Source organism: Procambarus clarkii, chromosome 40, assembly GCF_040958095.1.
Source record: "Procambarus clarkii isolate CNS0578487 chromosome 40, FALCON_Pclarkii_2.0, whole genome shotgun sequence".
NCBI classification, from domain to species: domain Eukaryota; kingdom Metazoa; phylum Arthropoda; class Malacostraca; order Decapoda; family Cambaridae; genus Procambarus; species Procambarus clarkii.
In genome coordinates this window covers 19,460,700-19,486,746 of record NC_091189.1, presented here as the reverse complement: position 1 = coordinate 19,486,746, position 26,047 = coordinate 19,460,700, and the positions used below count along the sequence as shown (strand labels likewise).

Sequence of the window (26,047 nt, the reverse complement as noted above, 5' to 3'; positions counted from 1 at the left end):
GAGATGAGGGGCCAGAGTGAGGGGCCAAAGTGAGGGGAAGTGAGGGGCCAAAAGTGATGGGTAGTGACGGGGAGACTCAGAAGGAACCTGAGAAGATAGAAGACAAACCCCTGGAAGAATTGAGAGGAGAGGAGAATGGAAGAGTGTGTGTGGGGGGGGGGAGGGGGTGGAAGTTGGTTGGTGTCTGGCTGCTCCGGTGGTCTTGTCCTCCAGTGCTTTACTTCACAACTTCATATATTGAAATAAAATACACGTGAAGGATAGCTGATCAACCAGGCTGTGATTCATACCTCAGGCTGCCACCAGCTGCGTCTCACTGCACAGGGTGGTGGGCGCCCCCCCCCCCCCCCCCCTCCGCCTCCATCTTTAGCCAGGCCTGGTGAAGAATGTGTAGCGGCATGAAAGTGGTATCCATCAGAGGGATCGTTAGTCAGATGTCACAAGTTTTGAAGGTTGTGCATCAATGGTGCCCCCCCCCTCCCCGGGGTCCACGCCCCCCGGGGGACCAGGGTGACACCGCCCCTGCCGTCTGGTGGTAAGGGCGTCCCTCGAGGCCGCTGCCACCAGAGTGCCACCCTTAGTGCCTCGCTGGCCAGGCGACGGCGTTGCGCTTCTTCTGGTTCCAGGGAGCTGGTATCAACGGGGGGGGGGAGGGATTGTTGGCAGTTGAGGGTGGATTGTTGATGATGCGTGAGGCATCACGGCTTGTTTCCTGCGGCTAGTTATGTATACTGGTCGCTACCACGCCCACACTCGCTGCTCCCACGCCCACACTCCCTGCTCCCACGCCCACACTCCCTGCTCCCACGCCCACACTCCCTGCTCCCACGCCCACACTCCCTGCTCCCACGCCCACACTCCCTGCTACCACGCCCACACTCCCTGCTCCCACGCCCACACTCCCTGCTCCCACGCCCACACTCGCTGCTCCCACGCCCACACTCCCTGCTCCCACGCCCACACTCCCTGCTCCCACGCCCACACTCCCTGCTCCCACGCCCACACTCCCTGCTACCACGCCCACACTCCCTGCCCCCACGCCCACACTCCCTGCTCCCACGCCCACACTCCCTGCTCCCACGCCCACACTCCCTGCTCCCACGCCCACACTCCCTGCTCCCACGCCCACACTCCCTGCTCCCACGCCCACACTCGCCGCCTCTGCCTCTGTACAAAGTCAGGAAACAAACAGCACCAATATACCAAACTGTGTCTTCAGTGAGGCTCACTACACACCAGGACGGACATATTGGTCTCTCCTGTTGGGTTGATGTCTCCCCTTCTCCCCTACGAGGCGCCTCGTATGTGTGTACACCTTCACTCATCACGTGTTTTAACGAGGTCGACCTACCCCCTCCTCTGACCCCTCTTAACCCCCCCCCCTCCCAACCACTCTTAATCCCCCCAGAACCTGCTACCTCCTCCACCCCCAGCAACCCTCAGAAACCCCCACCACCCCTCAGCAACTCGCTATTCCTGTACTTTACCTGGAGCATACCTGTGGAGGATTCTGGGAGTTCTTCTGCTCCCCGAGCCCTGCCTGAGGCCAGGCTAGGCTTGTGATAACTTTGTTCATTTAGGCAAACCCTTTCCACCTGCTGACGAAGGAACTTGGTGTTTCAGTCCTCTCTCTCTCCACATACACACTTTAGGCTTCCACCCCATCTGATCTACACCCTGCTTGATATCTGTTTGATGGGGTTCTGGGAGTTCTACTCCTACTCCCACCGGGGAGCCGGTGGGTGAGCGTACAGAACACTGAACGCGTGATTCTATGGTCCCGGGTTCGATCCCGGGACCACACGATCACAGGATCACGGGATCACGTTCGAGTGGGAGTTAGTCAGCTGTCACGGGCTGTTTCCTGGGGGTGGAGGCCTGGTCGAGGACCGGGCCGCGGGAACACTAAAGCCCCGAAATCATCTCAAGATAACCAAGATACTCCCCAAGCCCGGCCCGAGGCCAGGCTTGACTTGTGAGAGTTTGGTCCACCAGGCTGTTGCTTGGAGCGGCCCGCAGGCCCACATACCCACCACAGCCCGGTTGGTCCGGCATTTCTTTTAGAAAACTATCTAGTTTCCTCTTGAAGATGTCCACGGTTGTTCCGGCAATATTTCTTATGCTCGCTGGTAGGACGTTGAACAGCCGCGGACCTCTGATGTTTAAACAGTGTTCTCTGGTTGTGCCTGGTTGATACCTGGTTGATGGGGTTCTGGGAGTTCTTCTACTCCCCAAGCCCGGCCCGAGGCCAGGCTTGACTTGTGAGAGTTTGGCCCACTAGGCTGTTGCTTGCAGCGGCCCGTAGGTCCACATACCCACCACCGAGCTGTGGTACAGGGGTGCCTATGGCACCTCTGCTCTTCACTGGTTCTATTCTGCATTTTCTTCCATATCGTTCACTCCAGTACGTTGTTATTTTATTGTGTAGATTTGGGACCTGGCCCTCCAGTATTTTCCACGTGTATATTATTTGATATCTCTCTCTCGTCTCCTTTCTAGTGAGTCCATTTGGGAAGCTTTGAGACGATCCCAATAATTTAGGTGCTTTATCGCGTCTAGGTGTGCCGTATATGTTCTCTGTATTCCCTCTGTTTCAGCAATCTCTCCTGCTCTGAAGGAGGAAGTGAGTATACTGAGCAGTATTCAAGACGGCTACCTTGAGGCTACCTTGAGGTGCTTCCGGGGCTTAGTGTCCCCGCGGCCCGGTCGTCGACCAGGCCTCCTGGTTGCTGGACTGATCAACCAGGCTGTTAGACGCGGCTGCTCGCAGCCTGACGTATGAGTCACAGCCTGGTTGATCAGGTATCCTTTGGAGGTGCTTATCCAGTTCTCTCTTGAACACTGAGGGGGTTTGCCAGTTATGCCCCTTATGTGTAGTGGAAGCGTGTTGAACAGTCTCGGGCCACTGATGTTGATAGAGTTCTCTCTCAGAGTACCTGTTGCACCTCTGCTCTTCAACGGGGGTATTCTGCACATCCTGCCATGTCTTCTGGTCTCATGTGGTGTTATTTCTGTGTGCAGGTTTGGGACCAGCCCCTCAATTATTTTCCACGTGTAAATTATTATGTATGTATCTCTCCCGCCTGCGCTCAAGGGAGTACAGATTTAGGCTCTTTAGTCGGTCCCAGTACGGGACAGTACGGGACAGCACAAGTGACTTGAAGAGTACAATCACCGTGATGGGATCGGGATCAGTACGGGACAGCACAAGTGACTTGAAGAGTACAATCACCGTGATGGGATCCCTGGATTTGAAAGTTCTCGTAATCCATCCTATCATTTTTCTGGCTGACGCAATATTTGCTTGGTTATGCTCCCTAAACGTTAGGTCGTCGGACATCATTATTCTCAAATTCTTTATATGCTGTTTTCCTACTATGGGCAGAGTTGATTGTGTTTTGTACCCTATATTATGTTTAAGGTCCTCATTTTTACCGTACCTGAGTACCTGGAATTTATCACTGTTAAACATCATGTTATTATCTGCTGCCCAGTCGGAAACTATTAATATCTGCTTGTAGTTTTTCAATGTCTTCAGCAGAGTTAATCTACACCCCATCTGATCTACACCACATCTGGTCTAATGTAATGTTTGGACGTTTTATAAAGTCCTTGCGGATGGCCCTTTGGTTATGGACCTTACTAGCGGTGTTTGGTGACGGTGTGGCCGACGGTGTGGCCGACGGTGTGGCCGACGGTGTGGCCGACGGTGTGGTCGACGGTGTGGTCGACGGTGTGGCCGACGGTGTGGCCGACGGTGTGGCCGACAGAACACCTACAAAAGCGCCGTCTCTGTTGGTGGCACTATGTGAGGGCATCCTGTGGAGGCGTGGCACTGGTGGGGGGTGTGGGCGGGGTCAGGCCTGCGGAGTGTCGGAGCGCTCCCCCGAGGGGTTGGGGTCAGAGGTCATGGGGTGAGAGGCAGGCATATGGGGGCAGTAATGGTCCATGATGGGGTCAGGTTCCTTCCGTGCGGCGGCTGCTGCTAGCGGCCACCTCATTACGGCAAACACCTCGTTATAATAACCTGTGTGGTACAGCGGAACGCAAAATACAGTATAATGCAACACAATACAATAAGGCGCTGCATAAAGGGCTATACCTCTCCACCCTCTTTAGACACTTGTTAGGTAGGTAAATATACTGGTTAATTCTACTCTGATAAACGGTAAGACAATGTCCGGTATCACGTAGCCCCTTACAGCACTGGTTCCCGAACTGGGGGCCACGGCCCCCTGGGGGGGGGGGCCTTTCGCATAGGGGCCATAAGTTGAGGCATTGTGCAGGTTATGATACCATGATACCAGAGGGTAAGGGGGGGATACCAGGTAGTGCAGTGTGCTCACAAGGGAATGTTAACATACTTTTTAATCCCGAGTGTAGGGCGCCACTAATCCCAAGTATAGGGACGCCACTAATCCCGAGTGTAGGACGCCACTAATCCCGAGTGTAGGGCGCCACTAATCCCGAAGTGTAGGGACGCCACTAATCCCGAGTGTAGGGACGCCACTAATCCCGAGTATAGGGACGCCACTAATCCCGAGTGTAGGGACGCCACTAATCCCAAGTATAGGGACGCCACTAATCCCGAGTGTAGGACGCCACTAATCCCGAGTGTAGGACGCCACTAATCCCGAGTGTAGGGACGCCACTAATCCCGAGTGTAGGGACGCCACTAATCCCGAGTGTAGGACGCCACTAATCCCGAGTGTAGGACGCCACTAATCCCGAGTGTAGGGACGCCACTAATCCCGAGTGTGGGACGCCACTAATCCCGAGTGTAGGACGCCACTAATCCCGAGTGTAGGACGCCACTAATCCCGAGTGTAGGACGCCACTAATCCCGAGTGTAGGACGCCACTAATCCCGAGTGTAGGACGCCACTAATCCCGAGTGTAGGGACGCCACTAATCCCGAGTGTAGGGACGCCACTAATCCCAAGTATAGGGACGCCACTAATCCCGAGTGTAGGACGCCACTAATCCCGAGTGTAGGACGCCACTAATCCCGAGTGTAGGACGCCACTAATCCCGAGTGTAGGGACGCCACTAATCCCGAGTGTAGGACACCACTAATCCCGAGTGTAGGACGCCACTAATCCCGAGTGTAGGACGCCACTAATCCCGAGTGTAGGGACGCCACTAATCCCGAGTGTGGGACGCCACTAATCCCGAGTGTGGGACGCCACTAATCCCGAGTGTGGGACGCCACTAATCCCGAGTGTAGGACGCCACTAATCCCGAGTGTAGGACGCCACTAATCCCGAGTGTAGGACGCCACTAATCCCGAGTGTAGGACGCCACTAATCCCGAGTGTAGGACGCCACTAATCCCGAGTGTAGGACGCCACTAATCCCGAGTGTAGGGACGCCACTAATCCCGAGTGTAGGGACGCCACTAATCCCGAGTGTAGGGACGCCACTAATCCCGAGTGTAGGGACGCCACTAATCCCGAGTGTAGGGACGCCACTAATCCCGAGTGTAGGGACGCCACTAATCCCGAGTGTAGGGACGCCACTAATCCCGAGTGTAGGACGCCACTAATCCCGAGTGTAGGACGCCACTAATCCCGAGTGTAGGACGCCACTAATCCCGAGTGTAGGACGCCACTAATCCCGAGTGTAGGACGCCACTAATCCCGAGTGTAGGACACCACTAATCCCGAGTGTAGGACACCACTAATCCCGAGTGTAGGGACGCCACTAATCGTATAGAGTATATTGAAGTACTTGCCCATCATAACTAACCTCTTATAGTGTCGACCGGGAAGTGAGGTCTAGCTCTCGGGCCCCGCCTTACATGCCTTCAAGCGTAAATGTCTGGTCTGGAATGGGTTTTAATTGTCACAGATTGTTTCAAGCGTAGGTTAGACACATGATTGAGCTTGAACGGGTGGAGCTGCCACATGTGGGCCAATACGAGCCGCCTTGTGGGTCAATAAGCCTTCTGGTAGTGGTTAATGACCCCAATTCGACCCGCTCTGGGCGAGGTCATTTGAAATTTGAGTCCTGCGTGATCTCACGTCTGGCCGGGGGTGGGGGGGGGGGGCGTTACCAGGCCGGGAGGACGGCGGAAATTGGAAGACGCAAGGGGAATAGGAGTGACGCAAGGGGAATAGGAGTGAAGGGGAATAGGAGTGACGCAAGGGGAATAGGAGTGACGCAAGGGAATAGGAGTGACGCAAGGGAACTCGTGATGCAACTCGAAGGTAGGGACTCGAGGAAGGAGTGACGCTGGACAAAAAGCGACTCAATGAGAGTGAAGCAAAATGAGGGAGTGACGCAAACGGAAAGACGCAAAGGTAAGGAGTGACACAAGGGGGGGGGGGGGGGGAAATACGCAATGGGGCCGCGGGAAGGATGTCATCCCCCCCCCCCCCCACCCCCTCGTCCAAGCACTTGGGACGCACGGTAGAGCGACGGTCCCGTTTCATGCAGGTCGGCGTTCAATCCCCGACCATCCAAGTGGTTGGGCACCATTCCTTTCCCCCGTCCCATCCCAAATCCTTACCCTGACCCCCTTCCCAGTGCTATATAGTAGTAATGGCTTGGCGCTTTCTCTTGATAGTTCCCTTCTCCCCACCCCCCCCCCCCACCCCCTCCGAATCCAGTCCCGTCTCCTGACTTTCGAGCTGATGAATTAAACTGTTGGTGTTTGCAGTCTGACGCAGGCACCGAAGCCCACCTTATGCGTTTCTATGGACATTATAGTGGCGCTGCCCAATAAACTCGCCCCTCGGGGAAAAATTTTAAATTTAAAAATTTAAATTTCAGTTCCTTCTTTAACATCAAATATTTGTTTATGCCGTCACCTACGAACCTGTACAGCTTTCGTTAATCATAGCGGGCTTGTTTACATTTATTACTTGACAAACAGAAACTTAACAACCCATTGGAGGGGGCGGGGGGGGGGGGGGTATTAGGTAGGTATTAGCTGATACGCCCCCCCCCCCACCCCCATCAGGTATGACTACCCAGTCCAGCAACCAGGAGGCCTAGTCGAGGACCGGGCCTCGGGGACGCTAAGCCCCGAAACCAACACAAGGTAACCCAAATAACGCGGCCATCGCCCTGAATAAGCAGACGAGGAAGAAGGAGGAGAGACGTGAGGACTTGTATTTTTTTTTTTTTTCAGGGAAATTCCTGCGCGGGCCCCAAGCCTCTGGCTGGTCCACTAACTTGTAGATGTATAATGTCTCACCAGGACAGGTGTCAGCAACAAATAAATGGTAAAAGTCTCGTGGCCTAACACTTGAATAATCCTGGAACCACTTAAGTGTACCAGATAGAGTAACGGGAGCAGTGGTGGACACTCTTAGTATTGACACACCTTAACAGGGGAGTGAAGGGGGGGGGGGGTACTGGACAATTAAGGGCACTAGGTCACACCTGGACAAGAGCCCAGCCAGGTATAACACCAGCAGGTACCAGTAATACACACTCAGATGAATGACACTTTGAAAATATTATTTATCACTTTAGAAAGACAATAACTATGTTCCCTAACACTGGCCAAAAGAAGTGAATGATAAGGTGCTGCGTACAAGAGAGCCATACCTTGCGATGATTTCGAAGCTCAACGTCCCCGCGGCCCGGTCCCAGATCAGGCCTCCTCGTTGCTGGACTGGTCAACCAGGCTGTTGGACGCGGCTGCACGCAGCCTGACGTATGAATCACAGCTTGGTAGCCCAAATCATTGCAGCCTGGTTGATCAGGTATCCTTTGGAGGATATTACTTGTACAGCTGTGTTCATTTTTGTATTCCATTGAAAGACCTGATCTACATCTGATTGAAGGTTTGACGTGTCCTCTATGTTGCCTACTCTCATTAAGATCCTAGTGTCATCTGCAAGAATCATACAGTACTATAGATTGTGTCCTTGTCTATGTCCGATATGAGGATGAGAAAGAGTACTGGAGCAAGCACAGTACCCTGGGGGACTGAGCTCTTCACGGTTGATGGACCGGATTTTACCGTGTTGACTATTAAACAGTGGGTTTTGTTAGCCACGAAATTGTACATCCATCTGCCTATTTTTCCATACTTGATACACAGTGAATTCCACTTGATTTCGAGGTACTTGATATTCGTCGTCCAGAATCTTGATTACCCCCAACATACACTCATACACTCACTCAGAGTCAATACACTCTGTCTCTTCTCTCATTGAACGTGATCTTATATAAAGCTGAACGGGGCACGTGAGATCTTCGGCCTCATTTGATGTGTAAGAGGTACTCCTGGTGGATTAGCATGAGAGCATCGTCTATGACAACCTTGTGACCACCTCACCCTTGACCAGAGGTGACTTGGCCCTTGGTTAGCGCATGACTAAGGTGTGAATTTCCATTGTGTCTAGTCGACTGGCTGGCGACGGGTCGAACTGTTGCTGTTGTGCACTGCTCTCTGGTTACAATATACCCCGATGGCGGTGACTGCTGGTCAGCAGGCCGAGTCCAGTGCTGGTCAGTGACCTCTCGGTGCTTGTCACTACCTCCTCTGTGGTGACAGTGCTACCACATTACCTTGCCATGATTTTGGGGCTCAATGTCCCCGCGGCCCGGTCCCCAACCAGGCCTCATAGGGGGAATGCACGTCAGTGTTCGGCGGTCCAGAAAACTGGACCGTTTTCTAAGAGAAGATCCGGACCAGCCGGGCTGTGGTGGGTATGTGGGCCTGCGGGCCGCTCCAAGCAACAGCCTGGTGGACCAAACTCTCACAAGTCGAGCCTGGCCTCGGGCCGGGCTTGGGGAGTAGAACAACTCCCAGAACCCCATCAAGCAGGTATCAAGCAGGTTTGTGTGTGTGTGTGTGTGTGTGTGTGTGTTCAATAGCTGTGTTCAGCGGTTGAACGTTGAGGGCGTCATGTAGTGCCTGGGGTTGTGTGGACAATATGGTGGACGGTGTTTTGCTGCTGCTGCTCTTCACACCTAACTTTGTGCTGGTGGATGGTAGTTGTCGTGAAGGTGGGTAGTGGCAGTGGAGGGTATTGTAGGTGCGGCCGGACTACCTACCGCCTTATATACATAAATGAAGTGGTAATGTATAGCAACATTCTTCCTCGAGAGCGAACAGGTGTTTTGCAGTGTGATACTTTGTCTTGTATATAGGAACATAGGAGACTGCAGGCCTATTGGCCTTTGGAGGTGGCGCGTATGATAAAATCAGTAGGAGCTATAAAGAGGATTCGAACCTGCGCTCTGGGTACTCCTACCGATTTTCCTCATTGATACATCACGTTAACATGATATTTGTTTGCGCACTGGCAGCTTCTGCCTTGATAGTTCTAGTTATGCGGCCAGTCATTGTGACGGTTACTGTATCATGTCCTCTGTACGCGAGGTCTTCTGTACCATGGCTCCCACGGCCCTCGGTGAATTGTCTTCAACATTTGGTGACACAAGTGTTAATGTTGGAAGCTGTTGTGCCGCAGCTGCCGCTCCCGTGGTCACCACCACCACCACAGCTGCCGCCCCCGTGGTCACCACCACCACCACCACCACAGCTGCCGCCCCCGTGGTCACCACCACCACAGCTGCCGCCCCCGTGGTCACCACCACCACCACCACCACCACCACCACAGCTGCCGCCCCCGTGGTCACCACCACCACCACAGCTGCCGCCCCCGTGGTCACCACCACCACCACAGCTGCCGCCCCCGTGGTCACCACCACCACCACAGCTGCCGCCCCCGTGGTCACCACCACCACCACAGCTGCCGCCCCCGTGGTCACCACCACCACCACAGCTGCCGCCCCCGTGGTCACCACCACCACCACAGCTGCCGCCCCCGTGGTCACCACCACCACCACAGCTGCCGCCCCCGTGGTCACCACCACCACCACAGCTGCCGCCCCCGTGGTCACCACCACCACCACAGCTGCCGCCCCCGTGGTCACCACCACCACCACAGCTGCCGCCCCCGTGGTCACCACCACCACCACAGCTGCCGCCCCCGTGGTCACCACCACCACCACAGCTGCCGCCCCCGTGGTCACCACCACCACAGCTGCCGCCCCCGTGGTCACCACCACCACAGCTGCCGCCCCCGTGGTCACCACCACCACCACAGCTGCCGCCCCCGTGGTCACCACCACCACCACCACAGCTGCCGCTCCCGTGGTCACCACCACCACCACAGCTGCCGCCCCCGTGGTCACCACCACCACCACCACCACCACAGCTGCCGCTCCCGTGGTCACCACCACCACAGCTGCCGCTCCCGTGGTCACCACCACCACCACAGCTGCCGCCCCCGTGGTCGTCACCACCACAGCTGCCGCCCCCGTGGTCACCACCACCACCACAGCTGCCGCTCCCGTGGTCACCACCACCACCACCACCACAGCTGCCGCTCCCGTGGTCACCACCACCACCACCACCACCACCACAGCTGCCGCCCCCGTGGTCACCACCACCACCACCACCACAGCTGCCGCTCCCGTGGTCACCACCACCACCACCACCACAGCTGCCGCTCCCGTGGTCACCACCACCACCACCACAGCTGCCGCTCCCGTGGTCACCACCACCACCACAGCTGCCGCCCCCGTGGTCACCACCACCACCACAGCTGCCGCCCCCGTGGTCACCACCACCACCACCACAGCTGCCGCCCCCGTGGTCACCACCACCACCACCACCACCACAGCTGCCGCCTCCGTGGTCACCACCACCACAGCTGCCGCCCCCGTGGTCACCACCACCACCACCACAGCTGCCGCCCCCGTGGTCACCACCACCACCACCACCACAGCTGCCGCCCCCGTGGTCACCACCACCACCACAGCTGCCGCCCCCGTGGTCACCACCACCACCACCACCACAGCTGCCTCCCCCGTGGTCACCACCACCACCACCACCACAGCTGCCGCCCCCGTGGTCACCACCACCACCACCACAGCTGCCGCCCCCGTGGTCACCACCACCACCACCACAGCTGCCGCCCCCGTGGTCACCACCACAGCTGCCGCCCCCGTGGTCACCACCACCACCACCACAGCTGCCGCCCCCGTGGTCACCACCACCGCCACAGCTGCCGCCTCCGTGGTCACCACCACCACCACAGCTGCCGCCTCCGTGGTCACCACCACCACAGCTGCCGCCTCCGTGGTCACCACCACAGCTGCCGCCTCCGTGGTCACCACCACCACCACAGCTGCCGCCTCCGTGGTCACCACCACCACAGCTGCCGCCTCCGTGGTCACCACCACCACAGCTGCCGCCTCCGTGGTCACCACCACCACAGCTGCCGCCTCCGTGGTCACCACCACCACCACAGCTGCCGCCTCCGTGGTCACCACCACCACCACAGCTGCCGCCTCCGTGGTCACCACCACCACCACAGCTGCCGCCTCCGTGGTCACCACCACCACAGCTGCCGCCTCCGTGGTCACCACCACCACAGCTGCCGCCTCCGTGGTCACCACCACCACAGCTGCCGCCTCCGTGGTCACCACCACCACAGCTGCCGCTCCCGTGGTGACCGTCCGGTGTTTTACGGTTCGGATAATCGAGAAATTGCTGTAAACGAGTCGATTTCGGAAAACGACAAAACCACGAAATTGTCTGTTAGGTCTGTGTGACGAGGCGGCAGGCAGCGGCCCGGCCAGACCTGCAGCTGAGGGGGGGGGGGGCGGACCATCACTGGAGGCACATGTTTCTGCCAGGAGGAGGAGGAGGCGGCCAGCAGTAGCAACAGGAGGAACAGAAGAAGGGGAAGTAACAAGTCCATTAGCAGGAACAGGTGGGGCAGGGGCAGGAGGCGTTACTTAAAAAGGGTTGTTGTTTCTCCACACTCTAACCCTTTTTCTTCTTCTTGTTTGTCTTGCTTGGGTAAATGGTGGTGTGTTGCCCCTCTTGTGTTTCTTGCTCGCCACCCATGATGGCTGGAGCAGGGGTTACCTTGCTTCATTGTCTAGCTTCCAGGGATCAATGGTCCCGCGGCCCTGTCTTCGACCAGGCCTCCCTTTAGGTCGTCTGGTCAACCAGGTTGTTGGACGCAGCTGCTCGCAACCTGGCGTATGAGTCACAGCCTTTTTGCATGCGAGAAAAAGTATTTCGGATTCCTCTCTATTTCACTTATGGCCTTTTGCTCCCTTTGTCTCCCTTGGATTTTATATGATTCCCTCAGTTTCAGCTCCATCACTTATATTTTCCTCAATAGTCTTCCTGGTCGTTGGTGGGAAGGAGTGGAGCGTCTCAGAGGTTCTGATGTGTTGTCTTCGACTATAGATGGAGCGTCGTTCTCCTTTCAATTTTTTTTTTTTTTTTTTAACTTTTTTTTCTTAGTGGTGTATGTCGTCTACATGTTCCTTAGTGGTGTATGTCGTCTACATGTTCCTTAGTGGTGTATGTCGTCTACATGTTCCTTAGTGGTGTATGTCGTCTACATGTTCCTTAGTGGTGTATGTCGTCTACATGTTCCTTAGTGGTGTATGTCGTCTACATGTTCCTTAGTGGTGTATGTCGTCTACATGTTCCTTAGTGGTGATGTCGTCTTCATGTTCCTTAGTGGTGTATGTCGTCTACATGTTCCTTAGTGGTGTATGTCGTCTACATGTTCCTTAGTGGTGTATGTCGTCTACATGTTCCTTAGTGGTGTATGTCGTCTACATGTTCCTTAGTGGTGTATGTCGTCTACATGTTCCTTAGTGGTGTATGTCGTCTCCATGTTCCTTAGTGGTGTATGTCGTCAACATGTCCCTACTGGTACAGTGCCTGTGTTCTCTAAGAACTGGTTTAAGTCTGTGTTATGTAGTTGTTCTTCCCAGCAATGTTCTGCGAGGTCCTGGTTTATTCGTTCACAGTTAATGTTTGTTATTAACAGTGAATATGCTGAATTCTCCTCCTCTTGGTTTTGTGATTGACTGCACAGGTCGATTACTGGCACCGCCCACAATACTGACACACCACCACCACCACCCACAATACTGACACACCACCACCACTACCCACAATACTGACACACCACCACCACCACCCACAATACTGACACACCACCACCACCACCCACAATACTGACACACCACCACCACCACCCACAATACTGACACACCACCACCACCACCCACAATACTGACACACCACCACCACCACCCACAATACTGACACACCACCACCACCACCCACAATACTGACACACCACCACCACCACCCACAATACTGACACACCACCACCACCACCCACAATACTGACACACCACCACCACCACCCACAATACTGACACACCACCACCACCACCCACAATACTGACACACCACCACCACCACCCACAATACTGACACACCACCACCACCACCCACAATACTGACACACCACCACCACCACCCACAATACTGACACACCACCACCACCACCCACAATACTGACACACCACCACCACCACCCACAATACTGACACACCACCACCACCACCCACAATACTGACACACCACCACCACCACCCACAATACTGACACACCACCACCACCACCCACAATACTGACACACCACCACCACCACCCACAATACTGACCCACCACCCACAATACTGACACACCACCACCACCACCCACAATACTGACACACCACCACCACCACCCACAATACTGACACACCACCACCACCACCCACAATACTGACACACCACCACCACCACCCACAATACTGACACACCACCACCACCGCCCACAATACTGACACACCACCACCACCGCCCACAATACTGACACACCACCACCACCGCCCACAATACTGACACACCACCACCACCGCCCACAATACTGACACACTACCACCACCGCCCACAATACTGACACACCACCACCACCGCCCACAATACTGACACACCACCACCACCACCCACAATACTGACACACCACCACCACCACCCACAATACTGACCCACCACCCACAATACTGACACACCACCACCACCACCCACAATACTGACACACCACCACCACCACCCACAATACTGACACACCACCACCACCACCCACAATACTGACACACCACCACCACCACCCACAATACTGACACACCACCACCACCACCCACAATACTGACACACCACCACCACCACCCACAATACTGACACACCACCACCACCGCCCACAATACTGACACACCACCACCACCGCCCACAATACTGACACACCACCACCACCGCCCACAATACTGACACACCACCACCACCACCCACAATACTGACACACCACCACCACCACCCACAATACTGACACACCACCACCACCGCCCACAATACTGACACACCACCACCACCGCCCACAATACTGACACACCACCACCACCACCCACAATACTGACACACCACCACCACCACCCACAATACTGACACACCACCACCACCACCCACAATACTGACACACCACCACCACCACCCACAATACTGACACACCACCACCACCACCCACAATACTGACACACCACCACCACCACCCACAATACTGACACACCACCACCACCACCCACAATACTGACACACCACCACCACCACCCACAATACTGACACACCACCACCACCACCCACAATACTGACACACCACCACCACCACCCACAATACTGACACACCACCACCACCGCCCACAATACTGACACACCACCACCACCGCCCACAATACTGACACACCACCACCACCGCCCACAATACTGACACACCACCACCACCGCCCACAATACTGACACACCACCACCACCGCCCACAATTCTGACACACCACCACCACCGCCCACAATACTGACACACTACCACCACCGCCCACAATACTGACACACCACCACCACCCACAATACTGACACACCACCACCACCCACAATACTGACACACCACCACCACCACCCACAATACTGACACACCACCACCACCACCCACAATACTTTGACACACCACCACCACCGCCCACAATACTTGACACACCACCACCACCACCCACAATACTGACACACCACCACCACCGCCCACAATACTGACACACCACCACCACCACCCACAATACTGACACACCACCACCACCACCCACAATACTGACACACCACCACCACCCACAATACTGACACACCACCACCACCGCCCACAATACTGACACACCACCACCACCACCCACAATACTGACACACCACCACCACCCACAATACTGACACACCACCACCACCCACAATACTAACACACCACCACCACCGCCCACAATACTAACACACCACCACCACCGCCCACAATACTAACACACCACCACCACCCACAGCGTGGGTGATATATGAACAACTTGATAAATAATAATATGTATGTATGACAACTTGATAAATAATAATAATAAAATAAAGAGCATTAAACAGAATAACATGTGTGGAAGGATCGGAGTGTGTATATATATAATGCTACACAGTATTCATCTATGGACATCCATATATGGTGAAACACATGTGAAGAACCTCTCACACACTCACAGCTCCCTGACAAGAGGGAGCCAGCTTAGCTTAGCTGCCAACACCCACACATGGTGTCAGCAAGGCGGACAGCCCGCCTGCTTTCATACCTCTCACTGTATTTCCCACTTCTATACTTCCCTTCACCTATGCCTCTCCTTCCTCTTTACTCCCAAAAAAAAAACAAAAAACAAAAAAAAAACAGCGTGGGTTTCCACATTCCTCCGTCATGACGCCAATGGCCCACGACAGAGAAAGTGCGGTCCACCAGCTGGGCCGTGACGCTGTCATAACACTAGACTCCCCCCACGCCCCCCCACGCCCCCCACGCCCTCCACATCCTCCCGTTCCTGGGACTCGACCCCCACGACACAGTTGGGGGGGGGGGAGAGGAAGGCAGGATACCCGGGAATTTCCTTCCGATTATTTGTTCCTATCAGTAAACACAAATCAGTGAATAAATTAGGCTATCCACCAAAATGTTGTTGAACACTATATAAATTCTTGTTTACGTTGAGGAGTGTGTGTGTGTGTACTCACCTACTTGTACTCACCTAGTTGTGCTTGCGGGGGTTGAGCTCTTGCTCTTTGGTCCCGCCTCTCAACTGTCAATCAACTGGTGTACAGGTTCCTGAGCCTACTGGGCTCTATCATATCTACACTTGAAACTGTGTATGGAGTCAGCCTCCACCACATCACTGCCTAATGCATTCCATTTGTCAACCACTCTGACACTAAAAGAATTCTTTCTAATATCATTACATTACATTTGCTTGGGTTAAACTCTTAACAACCATTTGTTCGACCATTTCTTTAGTTTGCCTAGGTCTTCTTGAAGCCTCAAGCAGTTCTCCTCTGTCTTAATCCATCTCATAATTTTGGCATCGTCAGCAAACATATATACCCTCCGGGAGATCGTTTACGTATATCAGAAACAGGATAGGACCGAGTACAGAGCCCTGTGGGACTCCACTGGTGACTTCACGCCAATCTGAGGTCTCACCCCCTCACTGTAACTCTTTGCTTCCTATTCCTTAGGTATTTCCTTATCCACTGGAGCACTTTACCAGTTACTCCTGCCTGTCTCTCCAGCTTATGTACCAGCCTCTTATGGGGGACTGTGTCAAAGGCTTTCCGACAGTCCAAAAAAATGCAGTCCGCCCATCCTTCTCGTTCTTGCTTAATCTTTGTCCCCTGATCGTAGAAAGATCGTAGACCTGTGTGTGTGTGTGTGTGTGTGTGTGTGTGTGTGTGTGTGTGTGTGTGTGTGTGTGTGTGTGTGTGTGTGTGTGTGTGTATCCGTGCGCGCGCGCGCGCGCGTGTGTTGGTGCGTGCCTGTGTGTGTGGGTGTGTGTCGGAAGTGTGTGGGTGTAGATACACATGATTGTGCTTGTCAGTGTGTGATTTCCTGCATTGTGTGTGTGTGGGGTCAGGAGGTTACACCTCACAGTGAACCTGTGTGCTCACCTCAGTATAGTTGCGGGGGATGAACTTCAACTCCCTGGTTCCAATTTTCAGTTTGAAGCTGTGTGTATACTACCTTGTGTCCGGCCTCCTGTTCCCTGCGTCACTGCATTGCACTTGTAGGGTTGAACTAGAGCGTCCACCGCTTGTGTGGTGCGTATGCAGGTCACAGTGTTGACTTTGTCGGGAACTTTAGAAGGTGTCTTATACCTTTGGTGAATCATAAGGTTATTGTTGTTAGTGTCTCGCACCTGAGGCCTCTCCTCTCACTGTTGTGGTGTTAGGAGGGTCTCCTCTCACTGGTGTTGTGTTGTACCAGATTCTCAGGAGTATACTTCAAGTATACTTGAGGTATAACTACATATATCACCACCTGTCCCCCACTCCCACATTTTCTCTGTCACTCTCCATCACTGTAACAAAAGGTACCTGGTTGATGGGGTTCTGGGAGTTCTTCTACTCCCCAAGTCAAGCCCGAGGCCAGGCTTGACTTGTGAGAGTTTGGTCCACTAGGCTGTTGCTTGGAGCGGCCCGCAGGCCCACATACCCACCACAGCCCGGTTGGTTCGGCACTCCTTGAAGAAAACTATCTAGTTTTCTCTTGAAGATGTCCACGGTTGTTCCGGCAATATTTCTTATGCTCGCTGGCAGGACGTTGAACAACCGTGGACCTCTGATTTTTATACAGTGTTCTCTGATTGTGCCTATGTCACCTCTGTTCTTCACTGATTCTATTCTGCATTTTTTTCCATATCGTTCACGTCCGGTTATACCCAATTATACCCAGAATGCAAATTTGACATCTGAACATCAGTTATAAATATATACCTCTGAACACTTAATTTTTTTTATTAATACACTAGGTACATCTGCATTAGTGCAGCTACCCTAGACTATATGAAGTGGAGTACAGTGTGTCAAAAAAAAGCTAACTAGGTGATGCTAAAAAATCCCCATCACACAGGATGGTTAGTCATACAGAGGCATGTGATAAGCAGTCTGCACTGGCAGACTCCGGATGCATTTTGAGGATATCATCAACACAAGAGTGAATAAGGCAGCAGTGGTAATAAAAGTCCCTATCTCGCAGGATGGTTAGTCATACAGGGCCATGTGTACAGTAGCCGGCACTGGCAAATTTTGGGTATACTGTGAGGATATCTTCAAGAATACGAGAGTGAATAATTGCAAAGCTCCAGGTACCTCATGCCAACTGGTCTGAAAGGTCTAATAACTGGGCATTCAGTGATGTAATGCGGGAGATCATGCCGTAGTTCCTCCTCACAGAGTTTACAACGGGAGTGCTCAGGATTTGGAGATCCGTCACCTGCAGCCACCTGCCACAGGTAACGGTAACCCAACCTGATCCTTGCAACAGTTAAGTCTATGGGTTCTGGGCGTCACGTTTAACATCCAACGACCTCGTGAAGGGGGTAGATTAGGACCAAATCTCCTTCAAGGGGGAGCCATGGGGCCCGACCCCGACCTCCCCCTGTGACACTTGCTATAAAATCATTTTTAATCCTGCACAGTTTAATGAGACTAGCGCCAAGCGTCTAGTCTCCAGTATTAGACAGAGAAAAACACATTATATCTTATATTAATGACCACACTTTAAGCATTTTAGTAAAGCCTCTTTAGTCTGCAACGTAGACGAGATATATTCGTCATAACTGGCGTTGGAGAGTGTTAAGAGAGAGAGAGAGAGAGAGGTTGTTAGTGTGAATGGTTACGTGGGAGAGGTGGGAGAGCATACAAGTCCCCCGCTGAGAAGCAAGAGGGAGCAGTAACTGCATGAGACCTCTCACTATATAAAGGCTAAAGGTTTTTAACACCATTCTTTTGTAATGGTGATTGTCAAGAGTCTTGAAATGGGACCTTACGGGGGTAGTTGTCGGACCTGCAGGGGGGTAGTTGTCGGACCTGCAGGGGGGTAGTTGTCGGACCTGCAGGGGGGTAGTTGTCGGACCTGCAGGGGGGTAGTTGTCGGACCTGCAGGGGGGTAGTTGTCGGACCTGCAGGGGGGTAGTTGTCGGACCTGCAGGGGGGTAGTTGTCGGACCTGCAGGGGGGTAGTTGTCGGACCTGCAGGGGGGTAGTTGTCGGACCTGCAGGGGGGTAGTTGTCGGACCTGCAGGGGGGTAGTTGTCGGACCTGCAGGGGGGTAGTTGTCGGACCTGCAGGGGGGTAGTTGTCGGACCTGCAGGGGGGTAGTTGTCGGACCTGCAGGGGGGTAGTTGTCGGACCTGCAGGGGGGTAGTTGTCGGACCTGCAGGGGGGTAGTTGTCGGACCTGCAGGGGGGTAGTTGTCGGACCTGCAGGGGGGTAGTTGTCGGACCTGCAGGGGGGTAGTTGTCGGACCTGCAGGGGGGTAGTTGTCGGACCTGCAGGGGGGTAGTTGTCGGACCTGCAGGGGGGTAGTTGTCGGACCTGCAGGGGGGTAGTTGTCGGACCTGCAGGGGGGTAGTTGTCGGACCTGCAGGGGGGTAGTTGTCGGACCTGCAGGGGGGTAGTTGTCGGACCTGCAGGGGGGTAGTTGTCGGACCTGCAGGGGGGTAGTTGTCGGACCTGCAGGGGGGTAGTTGTCGGACCTGCAGGGGGGTAGTTGTCGGACCTGCAGGGGAGTAGTTGTCGGATCTGCAGGGGGGTAGTTGTCGGACCTGCGGGGTAGTTGTCGGACCTGCGAGGGTAGTTGTTGGACCTGCGAGGGTAGTTGTCGGATCTGCAGGGGGGGTAGTTGTCGGATCTGCAGGGGGGTAGTTGTCGGACCTGCGGGGTAGTTGTCGGACCTGCGAGGGTAGTTGTCGGACCTGCGGGGGTAGTTGTCGGACCTGCGGGGGTAGTTGTCGGACCTGCGGGGGTAGTTGTCGGACCTGCGAGGGTAGTTGTCGGACCTGCGGGGATAGTTGTCGGACCTGCGGGGGTAGTTGTCGGACCTGCGGGGGTAGTTGTCGGACCTGCGAGGGTAGTTGTCGGACCTGCGGGGTAGTTGTCGGACCTGCGGGGTAGTTGTTGGACCTGCGAGGGTAGTTGTCGGACCTGCGGGGTAGTTGTCGGACCTGCGGGGTAGTTGTTGGACCTGCGAGGGTAGTTGTCGGACCTGCGGGGTAGTTGTTGGACCTGCGGGGTAGTTGTTGGACCTGCGAGGGTAGTTGCCATGTAAAACACCACACTGTTGAACCATGGAAAAGAGTCAGGGGGAGGGAGATAGACAGGAAAAGAGAGTGAGGGACAGGGAGATACAGGAAGAGAGAGGAGGAGGAGGAGGGAGATAAACAGGAAGAGAGAGGAGGAGGAGGAGGAGGGAGATAAACAGGGAGAGAGAGGAGGAGGAGGAGGAGGGAGATAGACAGGAAGAGAGAGAAGAGAGAGGAGGAGGAGGATAGATAATAACAATAACCAAGTCAGCAATAAAGAAGAGAGAGAGGCAGGAGGCAACAACTAACAAGAGACAGTGAACGCGGCATAAATTACACCCATTAGAGATTTCCAGCAATACCGTGGACCAGGCGGCCAAATGTTAATAAACAACCATTAAGTTTAACAAGGAACTAAGCAGTTGGACAGTTGGAGTGCAGAGTACGCTGTAACGAGGCACTAACCGCCGTCTTGATGGTGGCGTCGAAGAAGTCAAAGGGAGGGGGGGGGGGTAGGGGGGAGTTGGGGGGGGGGGCGCAAAACCTTGCTTGCTGCGCCCAGCTCTCAAGAGTTTGGGAGTTTGCTTGTTGTTCTTGTCTTGATTCATGGTGATGGGGGGGAGGGGAGGTGGTGATGGGGGGAGGGGAGGTGGTGATGGGGGGGGAGGAGGTGATGGGGGGAAGGGAGGTGGTGATGGGGGGGGGGGAAGGGAGGTGGTGATGGGGGGGAGGGGTGGTGGTGATGGGGGGAGGGGAGGTGGTGATGGGGGGGAGGAGGTGATGGGGGGAAGGGAGGTGGTGATGGGGGGGGGGGGAAGGGAGGTGGTGATGGGGGGGAGGGGAGGTGGTGATGGGGGGAGGGGGAGGTGGTGATGGGGGGAGGGGAGGTGGTGATGGGGGGAGGGGAGGTGGTGATGGGGGGAGGTGGTGATGGGGGGAGGGGAGGGGAGGTGTTGATGGAGGGGAGGGGAGGTGGTGATGGAGGGGAGGGGAGGTGGTGATGGAGGGGAGGGGAGGGGAGGTGGTGATGGGGGGAGGGGAGGTGGTGATGGGGGGAGGGGAGGTGGTGATGGGGGGAGGGGAGGTGGTGATGGGGGGGAGGGGAGGTGGTGATGGGATAGGAGGGGAGGTGGTGATGGGATAGGAGGGGAGGTGGTGATGGGGGGAGGGGAGTTGGTGATGGGGTAGGGGAGGTGGTGATGGGGGGGAGGGGAGGTGGTGATGGGATAGGAGGGGAGGTGGTGATGGGATAGGAGGGGAGGTGGTGATGGGGGGGAGGGGAGTTGGTGATGGGGGTAGGGGAGGTGGTGATGGGGGGAGGGGAGGTGGTGATGGAGGGGAGGGGAGGTGGTGATGGGGGTAGGGGAGGTGGTGATGGGGGGGAGGGGAGGTGGTGATGGGGGATGGGAGGTGGTGATGGGGGGAGGGGAGGTGGTGATGGGAGGAGGGGAATGGTAGAGAGATGTGCTTGAAAACCTGCAAGAAAGTTAAGTCTGAGAAAAGGATAAGAGATAGACTAAGTGTTCCTATACTTGAGGGCGTTATGCCCTATGGTTCTGTTGTGTGTACATTGCTCCACTGCCACCTGTTTGCCTTCCTGTGAAGACATCGACCCGCGAATGTAAGCCTAACTGAAAGATTAGATGAATATTACATGAATTCGGCCGCAAAGGCCTCGTTCTTATGGAACCGGATAGATTAATTGATGCATAATTTATCAAAATTCTTCATGTTATCTTATTATGTTCCGCTCTTCCCGGACCAACCGGGTTATTGTATATATGTGGGCCTGCAGGCTGCGCTAAGACACAGCCTGGTGGACCAAATTACCGCTAGTCAAGGTGTGTAACAACTCTTAAGAACAAACTCTTTTCAAAATCACAAAAGATATGGACGACATAACCCTAGATAACATGGTTCACATCAGGGCGCCCTTCGCTCTCAGTCCCCAGGGCGCCCTTGGCTCTCAGTCCCCAGGGCGCCCTTGGCTCTCAGTCCCCAGGGCGTCCTTGGCTCTCAGTCCCCAGGGCGCCCTTGGCTCTCAGTCCCCAGGGCGCCCTTGGCTCTCAGTCTCCAGGGCGCCCTTGGCTCTCAGTCCCCAGGGCGCCCTTGGCTCTCAGTCCCCAGGGCGTCCTTGGCTCTCAGTCCCCAGGGCGCCCTTGGCTCTCAGTCCCCAGGACGCCCTTGGCTCTCAGTCCCCAGGGCGTCCTTGGCTCTCAGTCCCCAGGGCGCCCTTGGCTCTCAGTCCCCAGGACGCCCTTGGCTCTCAGTCTCCAGGGCGCCCTTGGCTCTCAGTCCCCAGGGCGCCCTTGGCTCTCAGTCCCCAGGGCGTCCTTGGCTCTCAGTCCCCAGGGCGCCCTTGGCTCTCAGCCCCCAGGGCGCCCTTGGCTCTCAGTCCCCAGGGCGCCCTTGGCTCTCAGTCCCCAGGGCGCCCTTGGCCCTCAGTCCCCAGGGCGCCCTTGGCTCTCAGTCTCCAGGGCGCCCTTGGCTCTCAGTCTCCAGGGCGCCCTTGGCTCTCAGTCCCCAGGGCGCCCTTGGCTCTCAGTCCCCAGGGCGCCCTTGGCTCTCAGTCCCCAGGGCGCCCTTGGCTCTCAGTCCCCAGGGCGCCCTTGGCTCTCAGTCCCCAGGGCGTCCTTGGCTCTCAGTCCCCAGGGCGCCCTTGGCTCTCAGTCCCCAGGGCGCCCTTGGCTCTCAGTCCCCAGGGCGCCCTTGGCTCTCAGTCCCCAGGGCGCCCTTGGCCCTCAGTCCCCAGGGCGCCCTTGGCTCTCAGTCCCCAGGGCGCCCTTGGCCCTCAGTCCCCAGGGCGCCCTTGGCCCTCAGTCCCCAGGGCGCCCTTGGCCCTCAGTCCCCAGGGCGCCCTTGGCCCTCAGTCCCCAGGGCGCCCTTGGCCCTCAGTCCCCAGGGCGCCCTTGGCCCTCAGTCCCCAGGGCGCCCTTGGCCCTCAGTCCCCAGGGCGCCCTTGGCCCTCAGTCCCCAGGGCGCCCTTGGCCCTCAGTCCCCAGGGCGCCCTTGGCCCTCAGTCCCCAGGGCGCCCTTGGCCCTCAGTCCCCAGGGCGCCCTTGGCCCTCAGTCCCCAGGGCGCCCTTGGCCCTCAGTCCCCAGGGCGCCCTTGGCCCTCAGTCCCCAGGGCGCCCTTGGCCCTCAGTCCCCAGGGCGCCCTTGGCCCTCAGTCTCCAGGGCGCCCTTGGCCCTCAGTCCCCAGGGCGCCCTTGGCCCTCAGTCCCCAGGGCGCCCTTGGCCCTCAGTCCCCAGGGCGCCCTTGGCCCTCAGTCCCCAGGGCGCCCTTGGCCCTCAGTCCCCAGGGCGCCCTTGGCCCTCAGTCCCCAGGGCGCCCTTGGCTCTCAGTCCCCACGGCGCCCTTGGCTCTCAGTCCCCAGGGCGCCCTTGGCTCTCAGTCCCCAGGGCGCCCTTGGCTCTCAGTCCCCAGGGCGCCCTTGGCTCTCAGTCCCCAGGGCGCCCTTGGCTCTCAGTCCCCAGGGCGCCCTTGGCTGTCACGCTGAGAGAGAACTATCAACATCAGAGGCCCGAGACTGTTCAACACGCTTCCACTACACATAAGGGGCATAACTGGCCGACCTCAGTGTTCAAGAGAGAACTGGATAAACTCCTCCAAAGGATACCTGATCAACCAGGCTGTGACTCATACGTCAGGCTGCGAACTGCCGCGTCCAACAACCTGGTTGACCAGTTGTTCAACGTCCTTCCAGCGAACATAAGAAATATTGCCGGAACAACCGTGGATATCTATAAGAGGAAACTAGACAGTTTCCTCCAAGGAGTGCCGGACCAACCGGGCTGTGGTGGATATGTGGGCCTGCGGGCCGCTCCAAGCAACAGCCTGGTGGACCAAACTTCAAAGACAGGCTATTTACCACAAGGGGCACACGCACTAGGGGACACAGGTGGAAATCGAGTGCCCAAATGAGCCAGAGACGTTAGAAAGAATTTTTTCAGTGTCAGAGTAGTAAACAAATGGAATGCATTAGGAAGTGATGTGGTGGAGGCTGACTCCATACACAGCTTCAAGTGTAGATATGATAGTACCCAGTAGGCTCAGGAACCTGTACATTAGTTGATTGACAGTTGAGAGGCAGGACCAAAGAGCCAGAGCTCAACCTCCGCAAGCACAACTAGGTGAGCACAGTTATCTCCGTTATCCTTGTTGCTATCTCTGTCGTTCTCAGCCTCCTGGGTGGTTCAGTCATATTATCTTGCTTGATCCGTCAAGCTGTTGGCCATGTGGGTGGCATAGGTCACAAGCCACAGGTAAACACGGGCTCTACGGTAGTACTTTCTTTTTTTGATCATTACCCGTGGATTACCTTTGGGTGATTTCGAGAGTGCTTCTGCAGTATACCCTTCCCATGCGGTTTCCTTAATGGCTAGAAAGTATTGTTTTTGTTTTTTACCATCCACTTGGACTGGTCGGTATAGCGAGAGCTTCGCTTCTTGCAGGGTCGGCGTTCGAGCCCGTATGGTCCAAGTGGTTGGGCACTAATTTGAAGTGTTAGTGACGGTGTTTCTTGAACTGTTCAATACTGTTCATGAACTGTTGGGTGGTTTACCCACAGATTGAATACGTATGTATACTATCTTTATCTACAGGGTAAATATGTATGTATGTATACTATCCTTATCCGCGAGGTCAATATGTGTGTATATTTTCCTACTCAGGACATAACTGGCATAAGTCAAGGACCAAGTTTGGAATTAGAATTGGAGATCTTTGGTGGTGCTGGGGAGGCGCCGGGTGGTGCCGGAACATGTGGCTCTATAAATAGGTGGAGCAGCCTGGTGCCATTACCGGCAATGGGGGTCCGTGTGGTAATTAAATGAGGTCAGGCGAGGTCACTGAGAGAGGTCACGTTTCCCAGATTGGGTAGTACTAACAGTTTGTGTTCCAGCCGTGTGTGTGTGTGTGTGTGTGTGTGTGTGTGTGTGTGTGTACTCACCTAGTTGTACTCACCTAGTTGTGTCTGCAGGACCGAGCATTGACTCTTGGATCCCGCCTTTCGAGCATCGGTTGTTTACAGCAATGACTCTGGTCCTATTTCCCTATCATACCTAGTTTTAAAATTATGAATAGTATTTGCTTCCACAACCTGTTCCTTAAGTGCATTCCATTTTCCCACTACTCTCACGCTAAAAGAAAACTTCCTAACATCCCTGTGACTCATCTGAGGATCCAGCTGTCACCCATGTCCCCTCGTTCTGTTACTATTCCGTGTGAACATTTCGTCTGTGTCCACTCTGTCAATCCCCCTGAGTATTTTATACGTTCCTATCATGTCCCCCCCTCTCCCTTCTTCTTTTTAGTGTCGTAAGGCACAGTTCCCTCAGGCGCTCCTCATACCCCATCCCACGTAGCTCTGGGACGAGTCTCGTTGCAAACCTCTGAACCTTTTCCAGTTTCTTTATATACTTCTTCAGATGGGGACTCCATGATGAGGCGGCATACTCTAAGACTGGCCTCACGTAGGCAGTGTAAAGCGCCCTAAATGCCTCCTTACTTAGGTTTCTGAATGATGTTCTAACTTTTGCCAGTGTAGAGTACGCTGCTGCCATTATCCTATTTATATGTGCCTCAGGAGATAGATTAGGTGTTACCTCCACGCCCAGGTCTCTTTCACGCATCGTCACAGGCAGGCTGTTCCCCTTCATTGTGTACTGTCTCTTTGGTCTCCTATCTTCTAGTCCCATTTCCATAACTTTACATTTGCTCGTGTTGAACTCCAGTAGCCATTTCTCTGACCATCTCTGCAACCTGTTCAGGTCCTCTTGGAGGATCCTGCAATCCTCATCTGTCACAACTCTTCTCATCAACTTTGCGTCATCCGCAAACATCGACATGTAGGACTCTACTTCTGTAAACATGTCGTTAACATATACTAGAAATAGAATTGGTCCTAGCACCGATCCTTGTGGTACTCCACTCGTTACTGTTCGCCAGTCCGACTTCTCGCCCCTTACCGTAACTCTTTGGCTCCTTCCTGTTAGATAGTTCCTTATCCATGCTAGAAC

General features: G+C 55.1%; 3 protein-coding genes across 3 annotated transcripts in view; 2 read left to right on the top strand and 1 right to left on the bottom strand.

Moving 5' to 3' along the window:
* The window catches only part of LOC138372817 (uncharacterized), a 38,917-nt gene extending 18,844 nt beyond the window's left edge, over positions 1-20,073 (bottom strand). Inside the window, exon 1 of the mRNA XM_069338478.1 lies at positions 19,458-20,073. Coding sequence (XP_069194579.1) covers positions 19,458-20,073 — 616 coding nt within the window. The remainder of the gene's footprint in view (positions 1-19,457) is intronic.
* Positions 1-26,047, top strand: part of LOC123757756 (ephrin-B1) — a 254,137-nt gene that overhangs the window by 62,861 nt on the left and 165,229 nt on the right. The gene's annotated exons all lie outside the window — the stretch shown is intronic.
* LOC138372816 (collagen alpha-2(I) chain-like) lies at positions 21,940-23,526 on the top strand. Its single transcript, XM_069338477.1, has one exon. It carries the CDS (start codon positions 21,940-21,942, stop codon positions 23,524-23,526), a length of 1,587 nt encoding a protein of 528 aa, XP_069194578.1.